The sequence below is a fragment of the Lissotriton vulgaris genome, chromosome 5 (genome assembly GCF_964263255.1).
Source record: "Lissotriton vulgaris chromosome 5, aLisVul1.2, whole genome shotgun sequence".
NCBI lineage: Eukaryota > Metazoa > Chordata > Amphibia > Caudata > Salamandridae > Lissotriton > Lissotriton vulgaris.
This window is the reverse complement of record NC_141693.1, coordinates 371,051,334-371,070,796: the sequence shown is the minus strand read 5'-3', so window position 1 is coordinate 371,070,796 and position 19,463 is coordinate 371,051,334. Positions and strand designations below refer to the sequence as shown.

The 19,463-nt window shown below is 53.0% G+C and overlaps 1 protein-coding gene across 14 annotated transcripts in view; it reads left to right on the top strand.

Moving 5' to 3' along the window:
* Window positions 1-19,463, top strand: part of UBR4 (ubiquitin protein ligase E3 component n-recognin 4) — a 1,723,360-nt gene that overhangs the window by 417,519 nt on the left and 1,286,378 nt on the right. For all 14 annotated transcript variants that reach the window (XM_086921716.1, XM_086921718.1, XM_086921717.1 and 11 more), the window contains exon 18: window positions 5,761-5,908. In XM_086921716.1, the coding sequence (XP_086777842.1) occupies window positions 5,761-5,908 (148 nt within the window). The remainder of the gene's footprint in view (window positions 1-5,760; window positions 5,909-19,463) is intronic.

The window sequence follows — 19,463 nt, the reverse complement described above, 5'->3', positions numbered from 1 at the left end:
TTCCCCAACGTCTGCAGATACATGGGAAAATCATGAGCACATTTTTTCACGTTTACAGCTAACACGTACACATATTTTCAAAAACGTTATCCCCAAGCACCCGAGAGAGATCCAGCTCTCTCCTGCCTAACGTAATAACATGCCCTGTCCAGGCCATGACCACATGGCGCTATTCACAAGCCATATTTACAAGACAAACTTTTCACAAACAATATTTCCAAGGCGCAATGCACAAGGAACACAGCAGATCAACATGAGAACATGCACCTCACAAGCCACAATAATATGGCGCTATTCACAAGCCATATTTACAAGACAAGCTTTACACAAACAATATATCCAAGGCGCAATGCACAAGGAACACAGTAGATCAACATGAGAACCTGCACCTCACAAGCCACATTAACATGGCGCTATTCACAAGTCATATTTACAAGGAGCTATATTCAAAGAACTCCACAAATCATAGAACAATGAACACATTTCACATTGCACAGCATAAGCAGATGCAGCAAGCAATTTAATGGGCAATTTAAAAGCATTTTTTACACACATTTATACAATTGGACCATCACAAAGATGTAACTGGCTTCCTCATGTAATGCCATCCTTCAACTCTGACAGTTTAAACACCAAGATGAAAACCATTCCTTCCACACTGAATAAGCCAAATGCCATGATGTAATGCAATCTCCTCACGCTGCAACTGTTCAAGCCCATAGGTCTAACAGGCTACATAAACTGCAACATTACGCCAGATGGAACCAGCGTTCAGGGCACTCCCTCAGAACACATGGGAAACTCTCTAAGCACATGGCCAGATCACACAGGATTCGTAAGATGACGACTACGCCAAATGTTATGGCTGGATTTTCTGAGTAGGTGGGATCAGCCCCCAGGGGCCCCTCCAACCCAGCCAGAACACAATCACACCCCTCCTCAGGACCAACTATCCAGGCACCTGGTACCTACCTGAGGATGGGGAACTCGCAATATACAAGCTCATATTATTAAAAACACCACTAAATCTATAGGGATACTAAGAATACTCACTGATTACTAGGGATATCCATACCCTACACCACACTTATTCACATCAGTTGGTCTCGCGGCCACCCTGACCCAGACCGTTCTACCCTAGGGCAGATACGACACACAATCCGGTGTGTCTACACACGGGCCTGCAGAACCCAATGCTCCCTTTTCCAAACTGTTTGCAATCCTGCAAAACTACACACTAGTTCGACCTCCTAGTGCTCTCACTTATTCAAGCCACAATCCTGTGGGTATAGGCACTGGTAATCCTCCCCAGTGTTCTCACTAACGCCGTATATCAACGACGACCACATTCCTATGAACACCTATATATATATATATATTGGGAAGTCTCTTCACTAAAGGTCTGCTACTACAATAATATTATGGGATGGTGTACTAACTTAGTCCCTTAGTTGCAAGTCTCCTCTCTCCCTCACTATTACTTACCTGATCAGGGGTAGCATCTGTTCAAACAGTAATACCTACCAGGAAAGATTACCCTCACTGTATGGGGACAAAGATATACACACTATGTGATTGAGTTATTTCTTGATTTAAGCGCTCCTACTCCCTTCTGATCCATCAGTGGCTCAACAGCAACTGGCTAGAAGCCAGGATAACTTTATTATAAAAGAACTCATGCACACTAATTCACTAATTAATGGGGTCATTTATTTTATCAATAATAAAACATACATATACAAAACTATGGGGGGTCTCTATAACTAGCAGTAACTTTAACACACCGCTGAAAGAGAAGGATTAAACATAACAGGAACACTCCGCTGAAAGGGAAAGGATTAGTTAGACATCCTAGGGAATAAGAACAAGATTAAGGTGTTGTAAGTGTACCTAATTCAGACTACCTCACCTATTAGAAGGAAGATTTCTCTCTCTGCCTCTGGTGGGATTAGGGCTCTCTCTCTGCCTCTGGTGGGATTAGGGCTCTCTCTGTCTCTCCCTCCTTCACCACATCACCACGCCTCTGGTTCAGTTGCTCCAGCTGACAGCCTTCTTTGATGCTCTCTGCACTGCTTTCTCTCTCCTCTTCAGCAATCGTCTGCCTTCTTTCTCCATTTAAGAACTGCACTCTATTCTGCAGCTCCAGCAGACATTCTCTCTCTCTCTGCAAGCTGTTCTGAGCTCCAAGCTGACTGAGCTCCCAGCTGTTCTGTGCTCCAAGCTGTTCTGAGCACCACGCTGAACTGCACACCACGCTGGACTGAACTCCAAACTGAACTGACCACTCCTCCTCTCCTGTAGCTCACTAATATGGAAGCTTGTCCTTTCATGGAAAGTTACGGCCAGTAACCTGCCGCCCACCAAATTCTTGTACCTCCCCGTACCAAGGACACGTTCCCAGCTGGCCAGCCTGAAGTTGTGTCTTCGGAGTGGAGAAAAATACATTCCTTCGATAGGGGCCAGCCCGAGCCGGTTCTCTCCAAGCGAACAACAGCCTTAACTATAAACTTTGCCTTTGCCCTGAAAAGCCTCTCAGCTTCATCAAGATGGAGTCCCTCTAGCTCTAGGCCTGTAGGCCTGAAAGGGGTGAAATGCTCCTTAGCTCTGTCAGAATACCTACATAAACCATACCAATGTGTCTAATATGTCAAAGCCAATAGGCAATAGACAGGTCAAAGTCAAGAATAAAGGCATATTAAGCAGCTATCCTCTTCTAGGTCTGGAAAAAGGGCTTAAAAGGGCCAACACAGGCTAAGAATACCTATACTAGATGTGAGCAAGATTAATGATCTATATCACTGCTAAATAAAGCCAAAAACTCTGCCATTACAGGCAGATCCCTCTCCCTACCCCAACCGTAGCACGTGGTTGTGACGGACTCGTCCCTCCATGGCTGGGGGGGCCACAACTGAGAGGTGGAGATCAGAGGCCTCTGGTCTCCAGCGGAGTTCCGGCTCCACGTCAACCTTCTGGAGCTGCGGGCGATCCGACTTGCACTGAAGGCATTCCTCCCCTCTGTCCTGGGGGCGGTATTTGTAGGTGTTCACGGACAACACCACCGCCATGTGGTACTGCAACAAACTGGGCGGGGTGGGGTCGTGGACCGTATGCCAGGAGGCTCTGCGCCTCTGGCAGTGGCTGGAACATCAGGGCGTGACCCTGGTGGTTCAACACCTGGCAGGTTCCTGGCAGGTTCCCTGAACGCCAGGGCGGACAAACTCAGCCGTCGGTGCATGATGGATCACGAATGAGGTCTGAACTAGGACGTGGCGCAAGGCCTCTTTCAGCAGTGGGGAGAGCCTTCGTTAGGTCTATTCGCCATAGAAGAGAATGCGCAATGTCATCAGTTCTGCACGTTGGAATTTCCAAGGCGGCACTCGCTCGGAGACGCTCTTCGTCGCGTGTGGAGCTGCGCTCTGTTGTATGCCTTTCCGCCTATACCACTTCTGCCCAGAGTTCTGAAGAAGATCAGACGCGACTGGGCCCAAGTTATCCTTGTGGCTCCGGACTGGGCACACAGATACTGGAATCCCGACCTACTCAGCATGGCTGTCGGTCCCACGATTCGTCTGCCTCTTCAGGAGGACCTTCTGTCGCAGCAGCAGGGGACGGTACTCCACCCGAACCTGTCCAGTCTCCACCTCCATGCTTGGAGATTGAGCGGCGACAGTGAAGGCCATTTGACTTGCCTCCTGAAGTTTGCAACATCATTCTGGCAGCCAGGTGTCCCTCCACAAAGTCGGTATACGCCTGCAGGTGGAACAGATTTGTGGCATGGTGCACAGCAAAGGCTGTGGATCCACTCTCTGCCCCCCTTTCTGAGGTTCTCCTCTTCCTTCTTTCTCTCGCCCAGCAGAGCTCTGCTCTGGGCACTATCAAGGGCTACCTTTCTGCCCTTTCCTCCTTCTTAAGGCTACCTGATCAGCCTTCTTTGTTCAAGTCCCGATTATAAATAGGTTCTTGAAGGGCATCACTCATATGTTCACCCCTGTTCCTTTCATGATGCCCCAGTGGGACTTGAACCTGGTTCTGACTTACCTGATGTGCGCTCCATTTGAGCCGCTTCATACCTGTCCTCTCCGTCTTACGCTTAAGATTGCTTTCCTGGTTGCCATCACCTCTGCCAGGAGAGTGAATGAGCTCCAGGCTCTTTCATCCAAGCCACCCTTCCTTTCTCTCCATCCGGGCAAGGTTGTGTTGCGGACAAGACCCTCTTTCCTGCCCAAAGTAGTCACAGCCTTCCACATCGGGCAGTCCATCACCTTGCCCACCTTCTTTCCACCTCCGCATCTCTCTAAAGAGGACGAGCGGCTCCACCGTCTTGACCCAAAACGTGCGTTCTCGTTCTATCTGGATCGCACAAGCCAGTTCCGGGTGGATGACCAACTCTTTGTTGGTTACGTGGGCGCTAAGAAAGGTCGGGCGGTGCACAAGCTGACCATCTCTCGGTGGGTCGTGTTGTGCATCAAGGTATGCTACTCTTTGGCTAAAAAGGAGCCTCCTGTTGGGCTGAGGGCCCATTCCACTCGGGCCACGGCGGCTACTACTGCCCTGGGCCGGGGAGTCCCCTCGCAGGACATCTGTCAGCCAGCTGCGTGGGCCTCGCTGCACACGTTCGCAAGACACTACTGCCTGGACAGCCAAGTCCGAAGGGATGGCTTCTTTGGCCGTTCCGTCCTCCAGGAGTTTCTGGTGTGATTATTGGTTCGCAAACCCACCACCGGGGTTGGTATTGCTGGGGTATCTATTCTAAGGTAAGGAATCTAATACTAACCTGTTTCTTTCAGATGCACAAGTTACTTACCTTCGGTAACGATATATCTGTAAGAAACAGTAGTTAGTATTAGATTTCTTACCGCCCCACCCATCCTCCCCGTTCTGCGAGCCGATATCTAGGGTTAAGGTCATCCCCTTCCAGGGTCCTAGTTTCATGGCACCAGTGTTGGTTTTTATCATGGCTCTGCGTTTCTGGTGTGGAAAAGCTGTGCATAAGAACTGACGTCAGCGCGCGAGGGCGGCGTCTAAGTACTCCGGGGACGTCATCCCGGCGCCGACGGGCGCGGAGCCGCAGACGACGCCTACCGACGCGCAGGGTTACTGCTACGCAAAAGTTTCCGGATCCAGTCTGACGCCTGGGGATATTCTAGGGTAAGGAATCTAATACTATCTACTGTTTCTTACAGATATATCGTTACCGAAGGTAAGTAACTTGTGCGTTAGACGCAAGTAACTTGTTTCTTAGGGACATTTGCATCAGAATGAAAGCAAAAAGAGAAAAACGCTCAAGATTTTATCACTAGCATATCCCTACCTAGCCTGAAGTTATCAGTTATTATTTTCTTAGGGCATTCAAAGAAAGATTTGGTAATTGAGATGCTTTTTATGGTTGAATTGGCTCTGGGAGAAAAGCATGTCTGGGTAGTTAAAAAATCTGGTCATAGAAATGACAGTATTTGCCAGGCTGTATTATGAGAACGGTCTCATGAGAAGAGTATATGGAAAAATTACTATGAGGAGAATACAAGTGGGCGGGACAATGTCTCTACTGGGTGTCAGTGAGGTTTGTTTGATGTGATTCAGTTTCATGGATTTGGGTAAGCAGAATGATAGCCTTTGATTAGGTTATCATTGGAAGCAGTCACTCTAATTCTGTTTTCATGACATGACTTTGCAGCCCTGATTGGATGTCTTTTGTTTTCTATGTTCCTGCTGTTACTTCCCTCTGCTAGAGTTTTCTACATATTATTCTTTCATTCTCAGGTATCACTGCCACACTTGCAAGATGGTCGATGGTGTTGGAGTCTGTACAGTTTGTGCGAAAGTCTGTCACAAGGATCATGAGATTTCATATGCAAAATATGGCTCTTTCTTTTGTGATTGTGGAGCAAAGGAGGATGGTAGTTGTCAGGTGAGACCCAATTTACCTATGAGACGTAGATGGCATTGTTGTATTTAAAGCGTTATTCTTCTGGTTTGTTTCTTAATGTTGAAGTGGTAGCTGGAACTTTATCCTTGTCAAAACAACTCTTGAATGTCTGACTTGAGATTTATCCGAAAGCATCTGAATCTTGCCAGCCTGCCATGATCCACACAAGGCCCATAATCTTAGAACTTAACCTAAGAATATTTGTTTACACCATGTCAGGAAGTAATAGAATGGATCTCCTAACTTGCCAAATTCTCTTACCTTCCAGCATGACACAGTATTAATAGCATAGTCATTGGTGATGCATTATTCCAATGTTAGCAGTTCTAATGACTACTTCTAACTGTAAATTCCTAGCTTCTATAATATTTCTCAGCAATACAATTGCAAACCATAGTTTACTTCACTGTGACTCCGTACTACCCCGGACGTGACTGTGCAGAGCAGTATAAAAGTTCCACCTCTGCCTACTGACGTTAGTATCTTTATTTCCACACCATTTTGATGCAGATCTGGGGTTCCGCTCCCTATATCGATCTTCTGACAATTTCTAAATTCTTTAACACTATAATAGGGAATGATATCTCCACCAAAAGGTAAGCATAAAAAGGAGTAAGCCTCAAAATCACATGCGAAGATGTGAAAGCATCAAGATAAGGTAAGCCGCTACACATTCCCAAGGATGTAAAACTGTTTCACAGCAGATCCCAGTGCTCCCTGACTTCCCTGAGCCCTGGCCAACCCCCATAGAAGATTACTGGACTTCAAAGAGGCCATATTGCAAATTTTCTTTGCACTTCTTTCTCCCTCTGGCATGCCTTTGGGCCCTAGGGAGGTGCATGGGTCTCCAGTTAAACGGCCACCAGTAGGTCTGTCCCTGATACTGTCTGCACTCACTCGAACTACTAAAAGGCCCGTACCATACTAACCTCTTCACTGGCTTGTAGGTGCACGCCGGTCCCTTCTTTACCGGCTCAGATGGTAGATCTGTTTTTGACACCAAGTTAGACTCACAGACTTAGGTCGGCCCGATCCCAACCAATGTGGCACATAAGCCCTACTAATAATAATTCAACCTTTTTTTTAACTAAGATCTCTGCCTTGACATCACTGTAAGCACAAGATCCAGATCATCTTTGGCTTTCACCTCATATTCCACAGGACACTGATCCTGTTGAAGAAGGGGCCAGTTGGCTTACAGTTCTTTATGCTATTAATGCTCTATGTCTGGACTTGCAGGAAGACATCTGAAAGAGACACGTTAGTGATAGATTCTTTACCTTGGAATATCCCCAGGCGTCAGACTGGATCCGGAAACTTTTGCGTTGCAGTACCCTTGCGCGTCGGTAGGCGTCATCTGCGGCTCCGCGTCCGTCGTCTGCGTCGTGGGCGCCGTGATGACGTCGTCGGAGCACTTAGACGCCGCCTCCGCGTGCTGACGTCAGTTCTTCTTTTTTCCGCCCCAGCAAGCGCAGATCTGGAAAAAGCAGTAACCCTAGTCAATTTTTGACTAACTTTTTGGATAATTTTTTGATCTTTTCTCGAAGTCTTACGACTCCGATTGGTGCCTTAGGGATGCCTGGGTTCGAGGCATGTGGGCTGCTGAATTCATATCTGTGCATAGATCGCCGCCTAGTGTTGGGTCCGAATGATTGCACATTGTTGTCCTGGAAGAGTCTTCGAAGTATCACGAGATAGGTGGCTCCTCCCCTGGACTACAGTGCGCATGGGCATCGACTCCATCCCCAGATTGTTTTTTTCCGCCATTGGGTTCGGATGTGTTTCGGTTCCCTCTGTCGGAATCGATAATTGTTTAACTTTCTTTACTTGAGACCAAAAGGTCTTTAGGACTCGCGTCGGTATTGTCTATCGTTCGGGCTTGTTTGTTTATCGGCTCCGAACCATTGCTACCCTTCCGCGTGCTTTCGGCGCGGACGGGCCTACACGGCGCTCCAGACTACTTCATCATGGAACGAAGTCCATTTAAGAGGTGCCCGGTGTGTGCCTCAAAGTACCCGCATATCGACGTGCACCCAGTGTGCAATAAGTGCTTGTCACCGGACCACGACGAGGCCAAGTGTATGGCCTGCTCCAAGTTCCGGACGAAGAAGACTCTCAAGCTCCGCCCGGCCGCAAGACTGCAGGCCAAGAGTTCGGCACCACCTCCAGCGAACATCTTCGAGGAGGATGTAGACGACGACTCCATCCAGAATATCTCGGACTCTAACCCGGCGTCGGAGGTCGAGGAGGACTACGACGCGGAAGACGAGGAGTTCGAGGAAGTCGTCAAGGAGGTAGGGGACGACGACGGGGCCATTGCCACCGTAGAGGATAGCTCGGAGGAGGAGCTTCCTCACACTGACTCGAGGGCCAGTTCACATTCTAAGGCCCAGGCCGAGGGATCGCCTTCGGGCCTTACCCAAAGCCTTGATTCCCGTCCCACGGCTCCACCTTCCGGCCCGGCCACGGACATTGGTGCGGCACCACTCCCGGTGCAGAAAGTGAAACCATCAGTGTCGACGCCACCCGTATCGAAACCGAAAGCGCAAGTCGCACTGGTCGGGCCGAAGACTTCGGAGGTCTCGGCGCCGAAGAAATCCAAAATGGCCGTCGAGCTCAAGAGCCACGCCAAAATGGCCGATCCAAAGACTACGGTGTTAAAGGCGAAGACGCCCGACGCGGCTGCGTCGGCGCCGAAGTTGGTCGACGCTCTGAAGAGTCGCATCGACACCAAGAAGGTCGACGACCATAAAAAGGCACCGAAGAAGCGGCAGGACGACCCCAAGTCTCTAACCGTACCGCTTCCACTTGACAAGGCAAAGGGGGGAGCTGCGTCGGCTCCGAAAACTGCGTCCTTAGTTGCCGACCCAAACCCGGCTCCAGGAGACTCTCTCGAGCCGGTCCGTCCCTCCGCCTCGTTCACCAAGAAGGTCACGGAGTCCCTTCAGCGTATTCGGGAAGGGACCGCGGAGGTCGAACCAAAGGACACTGTGCCGCCCAAGCCTCTACAAAAACCGGCGAAGGCGCAGACGCCGATTCTCTTCACGTTGCCGCCGAAGACGGCGCCGAAGGCTTTCACTGCGAAACCTGGGGCCGGAGTGCCCTTGAAGTTACCTTCAACGCCGAAGGCATCGTTGGTGGTTCCAAGCCCGCGCCACCAACCACTGGCAGAGGAGGAGCGTCGAGAGGTGATCATCGACGCCAACACAGGCAAGCTCTCTCTCCTTAAACGGAAAATCACCCCGGAGCCAGCTTTGGAACATTTCCACATCCCACTTAAAAAGAAGTTGGACTCTGCGGGTGCATCTGCCCCTATGGAGCCTGCATCTCCACAAGGTCAGGAACTCTCACCCACTCATTCTAATGTTGAGGAGGGTGATGGAAACGATGAGGATGAGTATGCTTATCCAGTTTACTCAGACCCAGAGGATGTGACTGAGCCATGGTCTTCCGGGGGCGACCCTGGGGACCCTCATTCGGGACAGGAACCGCAGCTTTTTGCAGCAAAGACTTCCCCAACCGAAGACTCTGCGGCCTTCAACGCTCTAATTGAAAGAGCTGCAGCCAATCATGACGTCGACCTCCATGCAGACCCAGTTGACGTCGATTTTCTTTTTGACACCTTTTCAGTGGCTGAAAAAACTGTTAAGACATTGCCAATGCTCAAAGGGGTGTTAAAACATGCGCCAGAGGTTTTCAAGAAGCCCACCCGGGCAAGAGTCATTAATCCTCGTATTGACAAGAAGTACAAGGCAGCGCCCACTGATCCAACATATATCAAAGGACAGTTGCCACTGGACTCTGGTTGTCTCCAATGCACGCAAAAGAGCCAACTCACAGACTACGGGTGATGCTCCTCCCCCAGACAAGGAATCAAAAGTATTTGAGGCTTCAGGGAAACGTATTGCTGCGCAGGCAGCCAATATGTGGCGCATATCCAACACGCAGACGCTACTTGCACGCTACGACAGGGCGCACTACGACACTCTAGAGACCCTTCTACAGCACTTGCCAGATCAGTATAAGGAGGGAGCTGAAATGTTGATTCAGGAGGGGAAGCTTATCACCAATGCTTCAATTAAGTGTGCTCTGGACGTGGCTGATACCGCCTCAAGAGCAATAAACACTAGCGTTCTACTGCGTAGACATGCATGGCTCAGAATATCCGGCTTTAAACCAGACATTCAAACTACCATCCTAAACCAAACTGTCAACCCAGACCACCTGTTTGGCCCAGAAGTGGATGCTACCCTCGAAAAGATGAAAAAAGACACTGACACTGCTAAATCTATGGGTGCCCTGCAGTCCCAGCAGTTTCGGGGTGGTTCCTTTCGCCGCTTCAATAACAGAGGCACCTCAAGGGGTCAAGCGTCACAATCCACGCAATTCTAGAAGAGTAACACCCAATCCTCATATACCAACAAGGGTCGGGGTGGATACCGTGGCAACAACGTCAAAGGCAGAGGACGTGGAAATAACAGCTCCAGGTCCTCCACCGCCAGAAAACAGTGACCCCTTGTCACTGCCCCCCGACCACGCAACACCGGTCGGGAGGAGACTCCAGCAGTTCCTGCCCGTGTGGAAGTCCATCACCACGGACAGGTGGGTCAGATCTCTTATCCAATACAGTTATTGTCTGGAGCTCACATCCACTCCACCCAACATACCCCCAAAGAGCCGTCCTATGTCCGGCGAGCACTTGCACTTGTTGCAGCAGGAAGTCAACGTCATGCTGTAAAAAGGAGCAATAGAGCTCGTTCCCATGCAGGAAAGGGGTACAGGTGTTTACTCCCTGTACTTTCTAATTCCAAAAAAGGACGGATCCCTCAGGCCCATCCTAGACCTCAGACCTCTCAACTTTTACATTCTGTCAGAACATTTCCATATGCTCACGCTGCAACAGGTTCTCCCACTGCTTCGGCAGGGGGACTTCCTGGCGACTCTGGACCTCAAGGATGCGTACTTTCACATTCCCCTTCATCCTTCCCACAGAAAGTACCTAAGGTTCACCATTCAAAACCAGCACTACCAGTTCAAGGTTCTGCCTTTTGGGGTCACCACAGCGCCCAGGGTCTTCACAAAGTGCCTAGCTACGGTGGTGGCGCATCTGAGACGTCAAAACATCCACGTCTACCCCTATCTGGACGACTGGCTCATTCAAGCAAAGTCGGCCCAGCAGTGCGCCGATCACGTGTCCCACACCATTCACCTTCTGCACGATCTGGGGTTCTCACTGAATTACCCAAAATCCCATCTCCAGCCCGCCCACATACGGCAGTATCTGGGTGCGACCATAAACACTCTGGCGGCCACTGCGCAGCCGAATTCAGTGAGAGTCGACAGCATTCAGTCGCTGATCCAAAGATTCAGACCTCAGCACTCGCTTCCTGCAAGAGTGTTCATGCAGTTGATAGGCATGATGGCCTCCTGCATCTCCATAGACCCGCACGCGAGACTACATATGCGTCCGCTTCAGGAGTGCTTAGCACGTCAGTGGACTCAGGCTCACGGGCAGTTGAAAGACCTAGTGTTGGTGAGCGGTCGGGCATACAACTCTCTGCATTGGTGGAATCCACAAAACCTTTGCAAGGGCCGACCGTTTCAAGAGCCTGTGCCGCAGATCATCCTGACGACGGACGCTTCTCTCCAGGGATGGGGAGCGCATGTACTCCAATACACAGTGCAGGGACTATGGACACTACAGCAGAAGAAGATGCACATCAATGTGTTAGAACTGATGGCGATCTTCATGGCCTTAAAGGCATTCAAAGTACATCTGTGCAACAAAGTCGTGTTGATCCGGACGGACAACATGACGGCCATGTACTACATTCAGAAACAGGGGGGAACACACTCTCCGCAGCTGTCTCATCTGGCTCAGAGCATGTGGAAGTGGGCCATTCAGAGGAACATCTTCCTCATGGCAGAACACCTCCCAGGCAAAGACAATCAGATGGCGGACCTGCTCAGCAGGCACAGCCACCAAATGCACGAGTGGGAGATACATCCATCAGTACTCCAGCCGTACTTCCAGAGATGGGGTCATCCAGAGATAGACCTGTTCGCCACAAGGGAGAACGCAAAATGCCAAAGCTTCGCCGCCAGATTCCCACACCCGCAATCGCAGGGCAATGCGATGTGGATGAACTGGTCAGGCAGATTTGCGTACGCTTTTCCCCCAGCACCTCTGATACCGCTGGTGGCGCGCAAGCTCAGGCAGCACTCAATGACTCTCATCCTAGTTGCTCCAACGTGGGCTCGCTAACCATGGTACACCACGTTTCTGGAACTTTCCGTGGTACCGCATCAAAGGCTTCATCTCACACCCAGCCTTCTAACGCAGAGCCATGGCGACATTCATCACCCAGATCCGCAACAGCTCAACCTGGCGATCTGGCTCCTGAGGTCCTAGAGTTTGGCTACCTTAACCTTCCTCCCAATTGTATGGACATCATTCGGGAGGCAAGAAAGCCCACTACTAGAGCATGTTATGCGGCTAAATGGAAGCGGTTTGTCATTTATTGCGCAAACCACAACATTAATCCACTAGATGCTTCCATTCAGAACATCATCTGTTACCTGTTCCATCTGTACCAGTGTAATTTGGCATATACTTCCATCCGCATTCACCTGTCTGCGATGGCCGCATTCCTCCAGAATAGGCAGCACCTTTCACTTTTCAAGGTGCCTGCTATAAAAGCATTTCTGGAAGGACTCAAAAGGGTCATTCCACCACGGACTCCACCAGCTCCAGAATGGAACCTCAATGTGGTTCTTACAAGACTGATGGGTCCACCCTTTGAGCCACTACATTCTTGCGAACTTCAGTTCTTTACTTGGAAAGTGGCCTTCTTAGTAGCAATTACATCGCTACGGAGGGTTAGTGAGCTGCAGGCCCTCACAATCCAAGAGCCTTTCTTCCAGGTTCATGCAAACAGGGTAGTGCTCCGCACTAACCCTAAATTTCTACCCAAGGTTGTATCTCAGTTCCACATAAACCAAACAATTGAGTTGCCGGTGTTCTTTCAAAATCCAGAGTCGCTGGCGGAGCGGATGCTCTACACCCTTGACGTTAAAAGGGCCCTAATGTATTACATTGATAGGACCAAGGATTTTAGAAAGACTAAGCCGCTTTTCGTTGCCTTTGCGCCACATCACAAAGGTAACGCTATTTCCAAGGCTGGTATTGCTAGGTGGATCGTGAAATGTATTCAGATCTGCTATGCAAAGGCAAAACGCACTCTTACAATTCCACCAAGAGCCCACTCCACCAGAAAGTTGGGGGCCTCTATGGCTTTCCTTGGAAACATTCCCTTAGAGGACATATGTAGAGCAGCCACATGGTCTACCACACATACATTTACTAAACATTACTGTGTAGACGTGCACTCTAAACAGCAGGCAGCTGTAGGGCAGGCTGTTCTCAAGACACTTTTCCAAACTGCTGCAGCTGGCACGGGCGGCCGCCGCTAATGGAGGGACTGCTATGTATTCTATGCACAGATATGAATTCAGCAGCCCACATGCCTCTAACTGCAAATGCTACTTACCAGTATGCATCTGTTCTTGGCATGTAGGGCTGCTGACATTCACATCGCCCTCCCTCCTCCCCGGCGCCTGTAGCAGCTGCAGTGTTTACATATCATTTCATGGCATGGTCATCATTCACTGAGTTCACTCCATCTCGGCCACAATGGCTAAAAACAATCTGGGGATGGAGTCGATGCCCATGCGCACTGTAGTCCTGTGGAGGAGCCACCTATCTCGTGATACTTCGAAGACTCTTCCAGGACAACAATGTGCAATCATCCGGACCCAACACTAGGCGGCGATCTATGCACAGATATGAATTCAGCAGCCCTACATGCCAAGAACAGATGCATACTGGTAAGTAGCATTTGCATTTCAAGCCCTGCGAGGATTGCGACCGCACAATGTCGGTCACGGATCCTCACCACCTGTGCCTAACTTGTCTAGGCGTCGACCACGACGACAAGGCCTGCTCAGACTGCCGGGCCCTCTCTTCGAAAGCCAGGCGGGAGCTGTCCAGCAGGCGACTCGAACTCCAGCAGTCGGTCCTGCGCCGTGAGAGGTCCCGGTCCAAAGGGAGGTCGAGGGACAGGTCGCGGGCTCGGAGCCACCACAGTTCCGAGAGTTGGCACCACTCCTCTGGGTCGAAGTCGTCGTCAGGCAAGAAGCACAAGAAGTCGAAGAGGCGTCAACGCTCTTCTGACTCCCCCCGACGCTCGCCCGATGAGGCCGGGGGTTCGGGTGACACCCCCCACGCGGCTCCTTCGGTGTCGCGGGCGTCGCGTCCCGCTCCACACCCTCCGGTCCATTGGCGTGACGCGACGCCGGAGGAGATCAAGCGCTTCCTCATGGCCATGAGGTCCCTCTGTCCTCCGACGGGCTCCGCGGCACCTTCGGGCCCAGCGGACCCGTCTGGGGCCCCTAGCGGGTCGGGGGTTTTGGCCCCGACGCCGTCTGGTGCTTCGGCTCTGACACCGCCGGCGCCTTCGGGCCCGGCGCCGCAGGGCCCCACTATCCCGACACAGACGGCGCCTTCGGGCCCGGCGCCACAGGGTCAGGCGGTCCCGACGCCGCCGGCGCCTTCGGGCCCGGTGTCGCGGGACCCCACCGGGCCTCCTTCGGGATCTGGATCGTCACCGGTGGACCTTACGACCCCGCCCGGCGGCGGTCCGTCTGGTGTCGCCTCCTGCGCCGTCCTCGGGCGGCGCCGTCCCCGATGCCTCCTTCGCTCGAGTTCCGACGTCGGAACGGCGCCGATGGGCGCCGCTTTCGACGGCGTTTGGAGATTTACACTTCTATGAACAGGCCCCATTAATTGAAAACCCTGAGTATCAGGAGATGGGTGATGTGGAGGATTGGGAGGGGTCTGAGGATCCTCTGACCCAAGAGTGTCAGTCACGAGAGGACTGGACAGGGGAACTTGGGGAGGCCAGTGGCCTGGACACCTCTCCAGACACTGGTTTTGTCTCCCCTTCTACCGTGGCTTCGGAGGAGGGGGCAACCTATAGTGTGGTGTTGATGAGGGCTGCCTAGGCCTTGGGCCTTGAGCTCACCGTCGCGGCCGTGAGGACTAACCTCCTCACTGATGTCCTTAAACCACAATCCTGCTCGGCCGAGCCTCTGCTGCCCTTTAATGAGGCCTTGATGACGTTCTTTTGGGCACTTGGTCCAAGCCCGCTACGGGTTCGCCCGTAGATAGGAACCGTGGCCAGCCGCCAGCGCCCGGCCCCGGGCGACCCATGTTTCCTATCCACCCACCCCACCCCGAGAGTCTGGTCATCCAGGCCTCCAATTCCCAGACCGCATTCCTGTCGGCTCCGCCGGACAGGGAATCCAAGAGGTATGAGAATTAAGGAAAGAAAATATTCTCCTTCCTTAGTTTGGGACTGCGGTCTTCCAACACCGCATGCCTCTTCGGCCGCTACACCCACTCTCTGTGGGAGACGGTTGCGGAAGTGCTGCCAGAGTGTCCGTTGGAGGTACGGGCCAAACTCGGCCAAGCCCTTGTGGAGGGCCGGGATGCAGCCAAATATTCTATCCGGTGTGGGTTGGATACCACCGACTCACTAGGCAGAGCGATGGCAACGACGGTGGCGTTGACGCCACGCCTGGTTGAGGTCCGCCAACTTTTCGGCAGATGTCCAAAACACTCTGATGGCCGTCGCCTTTTTGGCGAAAAGGCAGACCATGCGCTTGAGCGCTTTAAGGACTCCGGAGCTACGGCCAAGTCCTTGGGCCTCTCTGCCCCGTGCCAGCAAACGGGTGCCTTTCGCTCCTTTCGTGGCCAAGGAAGGGGCGCCCCCACACATGCTGCCAGCCACACGCCGCAGGCTAACATCCAGCGCGGTTTAGAAAAGGGGGGTGGTGATGAACAGAGTGTCTGAATTAAGCAGACCACTCTTACCCAGTCCAAAGATCAGGGCTTGATCCATCACCGTTATTTATCTCACTGCCCCATCCCAGCTCAGAACCTGGCTATATGCAAATCAGTCTGTCCCTGGCCCAGTGCATCATGGGAACAGGGCAGACTAAACATCCAGCGCGGTGGCGGCCGTGGAAATCGCCGTGGAGGCGGCCGGGGACAACGGCAAGGCCAGTCCACACCTTCCCCCTCAGCATCCGCCTCTAAACCCTCCTAGTCAGTGCTTCTCGGCCCATGTGACGCCAGTGGGGGGGCAGGGATCGCCATTATCACTCTCACTGGCGCACTGTCACTTCGAACAGGTGGGTGCTGCAGATCGTCCGGAGGGGCTACTCCCTCCCCTTCGAGACGACTCCTCAAGCCATGCCACCGCAACACCACCGCGTATCGGGGGATCACTTGCGGCTTCTGCAGGAGGAAGTTTCGGCCCTCTTGGCCAAAGGGGCCATCGAGCACGTTCCTGGGCCAGAAGTAGGACGTGGTTGCTACTCCCACTACTTTCTGGTACCCAAGAAGGGCAAACGGGGCCTATGCCCTATCTTGGACCCACGGAACATCAACGGCTTCCTCCAGAAGGAGAAGTTCAAGATGCTGACTCTGGCTCAGGTCTTAGCTGCCCTGGACCCAGGAGACTGGATGGTAGCGTTGGACTTGCAGGACGCCTATTTCCACATCCCCGTCCTGCCGGCCCACCGGCGTTACCTGCGGTTCACGGTAGGCCACGAGCACTTTCAGTTTACCGTGCTCCCCTTCGGCCTTACCAGCGCCTCACGGGTGTTCACGAAGGTGATGGCGGTGGTCGCAGCTCATCTGCGCAGGTTAGGGGTTTCAGTCTTCCCATACCTCGACGACTGGTTGTTGAAGGCGGGCTCGCCCCAGACAGTCGTCAGCCACCTCCAGACGAGGGCAGACCTCTTGCACCAGCTGGGGTTCTCCATCAATGTGCCGAAGTCACACCTGTGCCCCTCTCAAAATGCTCCTTTTCATCGGAGCGGTTCTCGACTGGGCGCAGTTTCGGGTTTACCCACCCGAACAGCGGGTTCGGGATATACAGGCTCTGATTCCAATCTTCCAGCCTCTATCCCGGGTTTCGGTCAGGTTGACGCAGCGGATTCTTGGGCTGATGGCTTCCTGCATCCTTCTGGTGCATCACGCCCGTTGGCGGATGCGGGCTCTGCAGTGGGACCTGAAGTTTCAGTGGGCCCAGCATCAGGGCAACCTGTCCGACCATGTCCTGATCTCGGAGGGCACTGCGAGACAGCTGCAGTGGTGGCTCACAGACTGCGATTGGGTCAGCGGCAGATCCCTCTCCCTTCCCCAACCGGAGCACGTAGTTGTGACGGACGCGTCCCTCCAGGGTTGGGGAGGCCACATGGGAGAGGCGGAGATCAGAGGCTTCTGGTCTCCGGCGGAGTCCCGGCTCCATATCAACCTTTTGGAGCTGCGGGCGATTCGTCTAGCACTGAAGGCATTCCTCCCCTCTGTCCGGGGGGAGTGTAGTGCAGGTGTTCACGGACATCACCACCGCCATGTGGTACTGCAACAAACAAGGCGGAGTGGGGTCGTGGACCCTATGCCAGGAGGCTCTGCGTCTCTGGCAATGGCTAGAACATCAGGGCGTGACTCTGGTGGTTCAACTCCTGGCAGGTTCTCTGAACGCCAGGGCGGACGAACTCAGCCGCCGGTGCATGATGGATCACTAATGGCGTCTGAACTCTGACGTGGCGCAAGGTATCTTTCTGCAGTGGGCACTTAAGAGTATATGGTATAGCGTTATCATGGAACAGCTATTAGGACTTGGTTCCCCAAGCTGCAAACGGGCTCAGCTCATGCCAGAGCACCATCTCACATAATTCCAAGCACTCTGCCTTCAGGATTGATAAGGCAACGCATTGCTGCGTGTTACCGCTCTGCTCAAAGCGCTGTTATTTTTAAACTTCCCGTTTTTGTATTTGGTTTGATATTATTTAATCGTAACCCCGTTTTTAAAACGTCTTTTCACATACTTGCACTTTAAATTGGGTCCTCACCGCGATTTAGCGGGTCTCCTGCGCGCTCCTCGTCACCCTCCACGCCATCTTAGGGGTCAGAAAGGGACGCTTGAGGCCAGTGCAGGTTAGCGCTCCAGCACTCAGGTTGACTGGTCTGAGCCCTATTTTAATACGAGGATGCAAGCGCACGGCGCATGCGCACGGCGTATGTGCCGCAGTAACGCCGGAGTCACGCCAGAGTCCAGCTCGTCTGCGCCCGTCCGCGCTAAGGATGAGCTGGACGAGGGGACGCCTAATGGTACTGCTAGTGGAGCTAGTCGATTCTGGTACCCTTATCAGGTATTGTTAGATTTGAAACCTGCTCGACTACCTTGCCACTACACGCTCCCTCCTGAGGCTGTACACTCGTCTTCCACCTGTGGATGCTTTAGGTCCCGTTGCTCTGCTGCTGTGTCTTCTCGTCGGCCTTCTAACGTAATTCCTTTGGCGGACCTTCCTCTAGACACAAGCAGAGAGCATGGTTATTTGATTAATGCTTGATCCTTAATCAAGAATAACGTCTCTTTTAAAGACTTTGTTGTGGTAGGGGGCGAAGCTAGCCAGCGTCGATGGCGGACGCATAAGCGCGAAGCTCCGCACCATCACCCCAACATAATCCGCTAACTGATCCGTTTTCCGGCAAGGCCGATCTAAAGAAACTCGGGGGTCCCCTCGGATCCCCCTGCCCAGACTCCGGTGTGAGTTTCGGACCGGGACGCTCCCGAACCACGGCGGAAGCAAGCCCCTCCTGCGAGCGCCTGACCAGGCCGCAATCACTGAGCTCCCCTGAAAGGCGAGCCGCCCTGCGTCGCCTTGCGTGCGGGCGCGGGCAGGACCGACCTCCGAAGGCTCCGGAGCTTCGGAGGGACTGCCTCTGGTGCCGCACCCGTCCACCACTAGAAGCATTGCAAGGCAGGAGACAGGGACTGCGACCCGCTGGGAGCCTGTGGACGCCTACAACCCCTCTCGTGGTGGCCCAGAGTGAGTACTCGGACTTGGGGTCTGGGAGCGCCTCGTGGCAGCTGACGGCAGAGGCCCCCCCTCTGTGAGTGTGGCGCGCTTGGGAGCTGTGCTTGATACTGGACTTTGGATGCGCGGCGGGGGGCGCAGACACTGTGGGGGACGGACCTGTGATACCCCCTGGCGGGCGGCGAGAACCTAGATACGGCAGTGGCGGCTGCGCCTTAACTGGAGGAGTGCACCTCGGCCCAACTGACATTGGGCCACGCACTGCACTACGCGGGAACGCCGCGAAGGCTACTGAGGGACTGTTCTATCCTCCTGACCCCGTGGGGGGATCGCATTGGGGACGACTCCGAGGCAGCACCGGCGGCTCTCCCTCGCCACCTCCCCCCCCCCCCTTCCCTTCCTTGGGCCATCAGAAACACGAGTGACTGGCCGAAACCCCACGCGCGTGGGCACCAAAGGAGTCAGATCTCAGCAGAGTACTGCGCCCCCGGAGTGAGGGGTCTCATGCTGCGCTGGGACCAGGCAGGGGTACGGACTGAAGCGAGCTGCAGAGCGTTTGACCAGGGCACAGACGCCTGCCGATGAC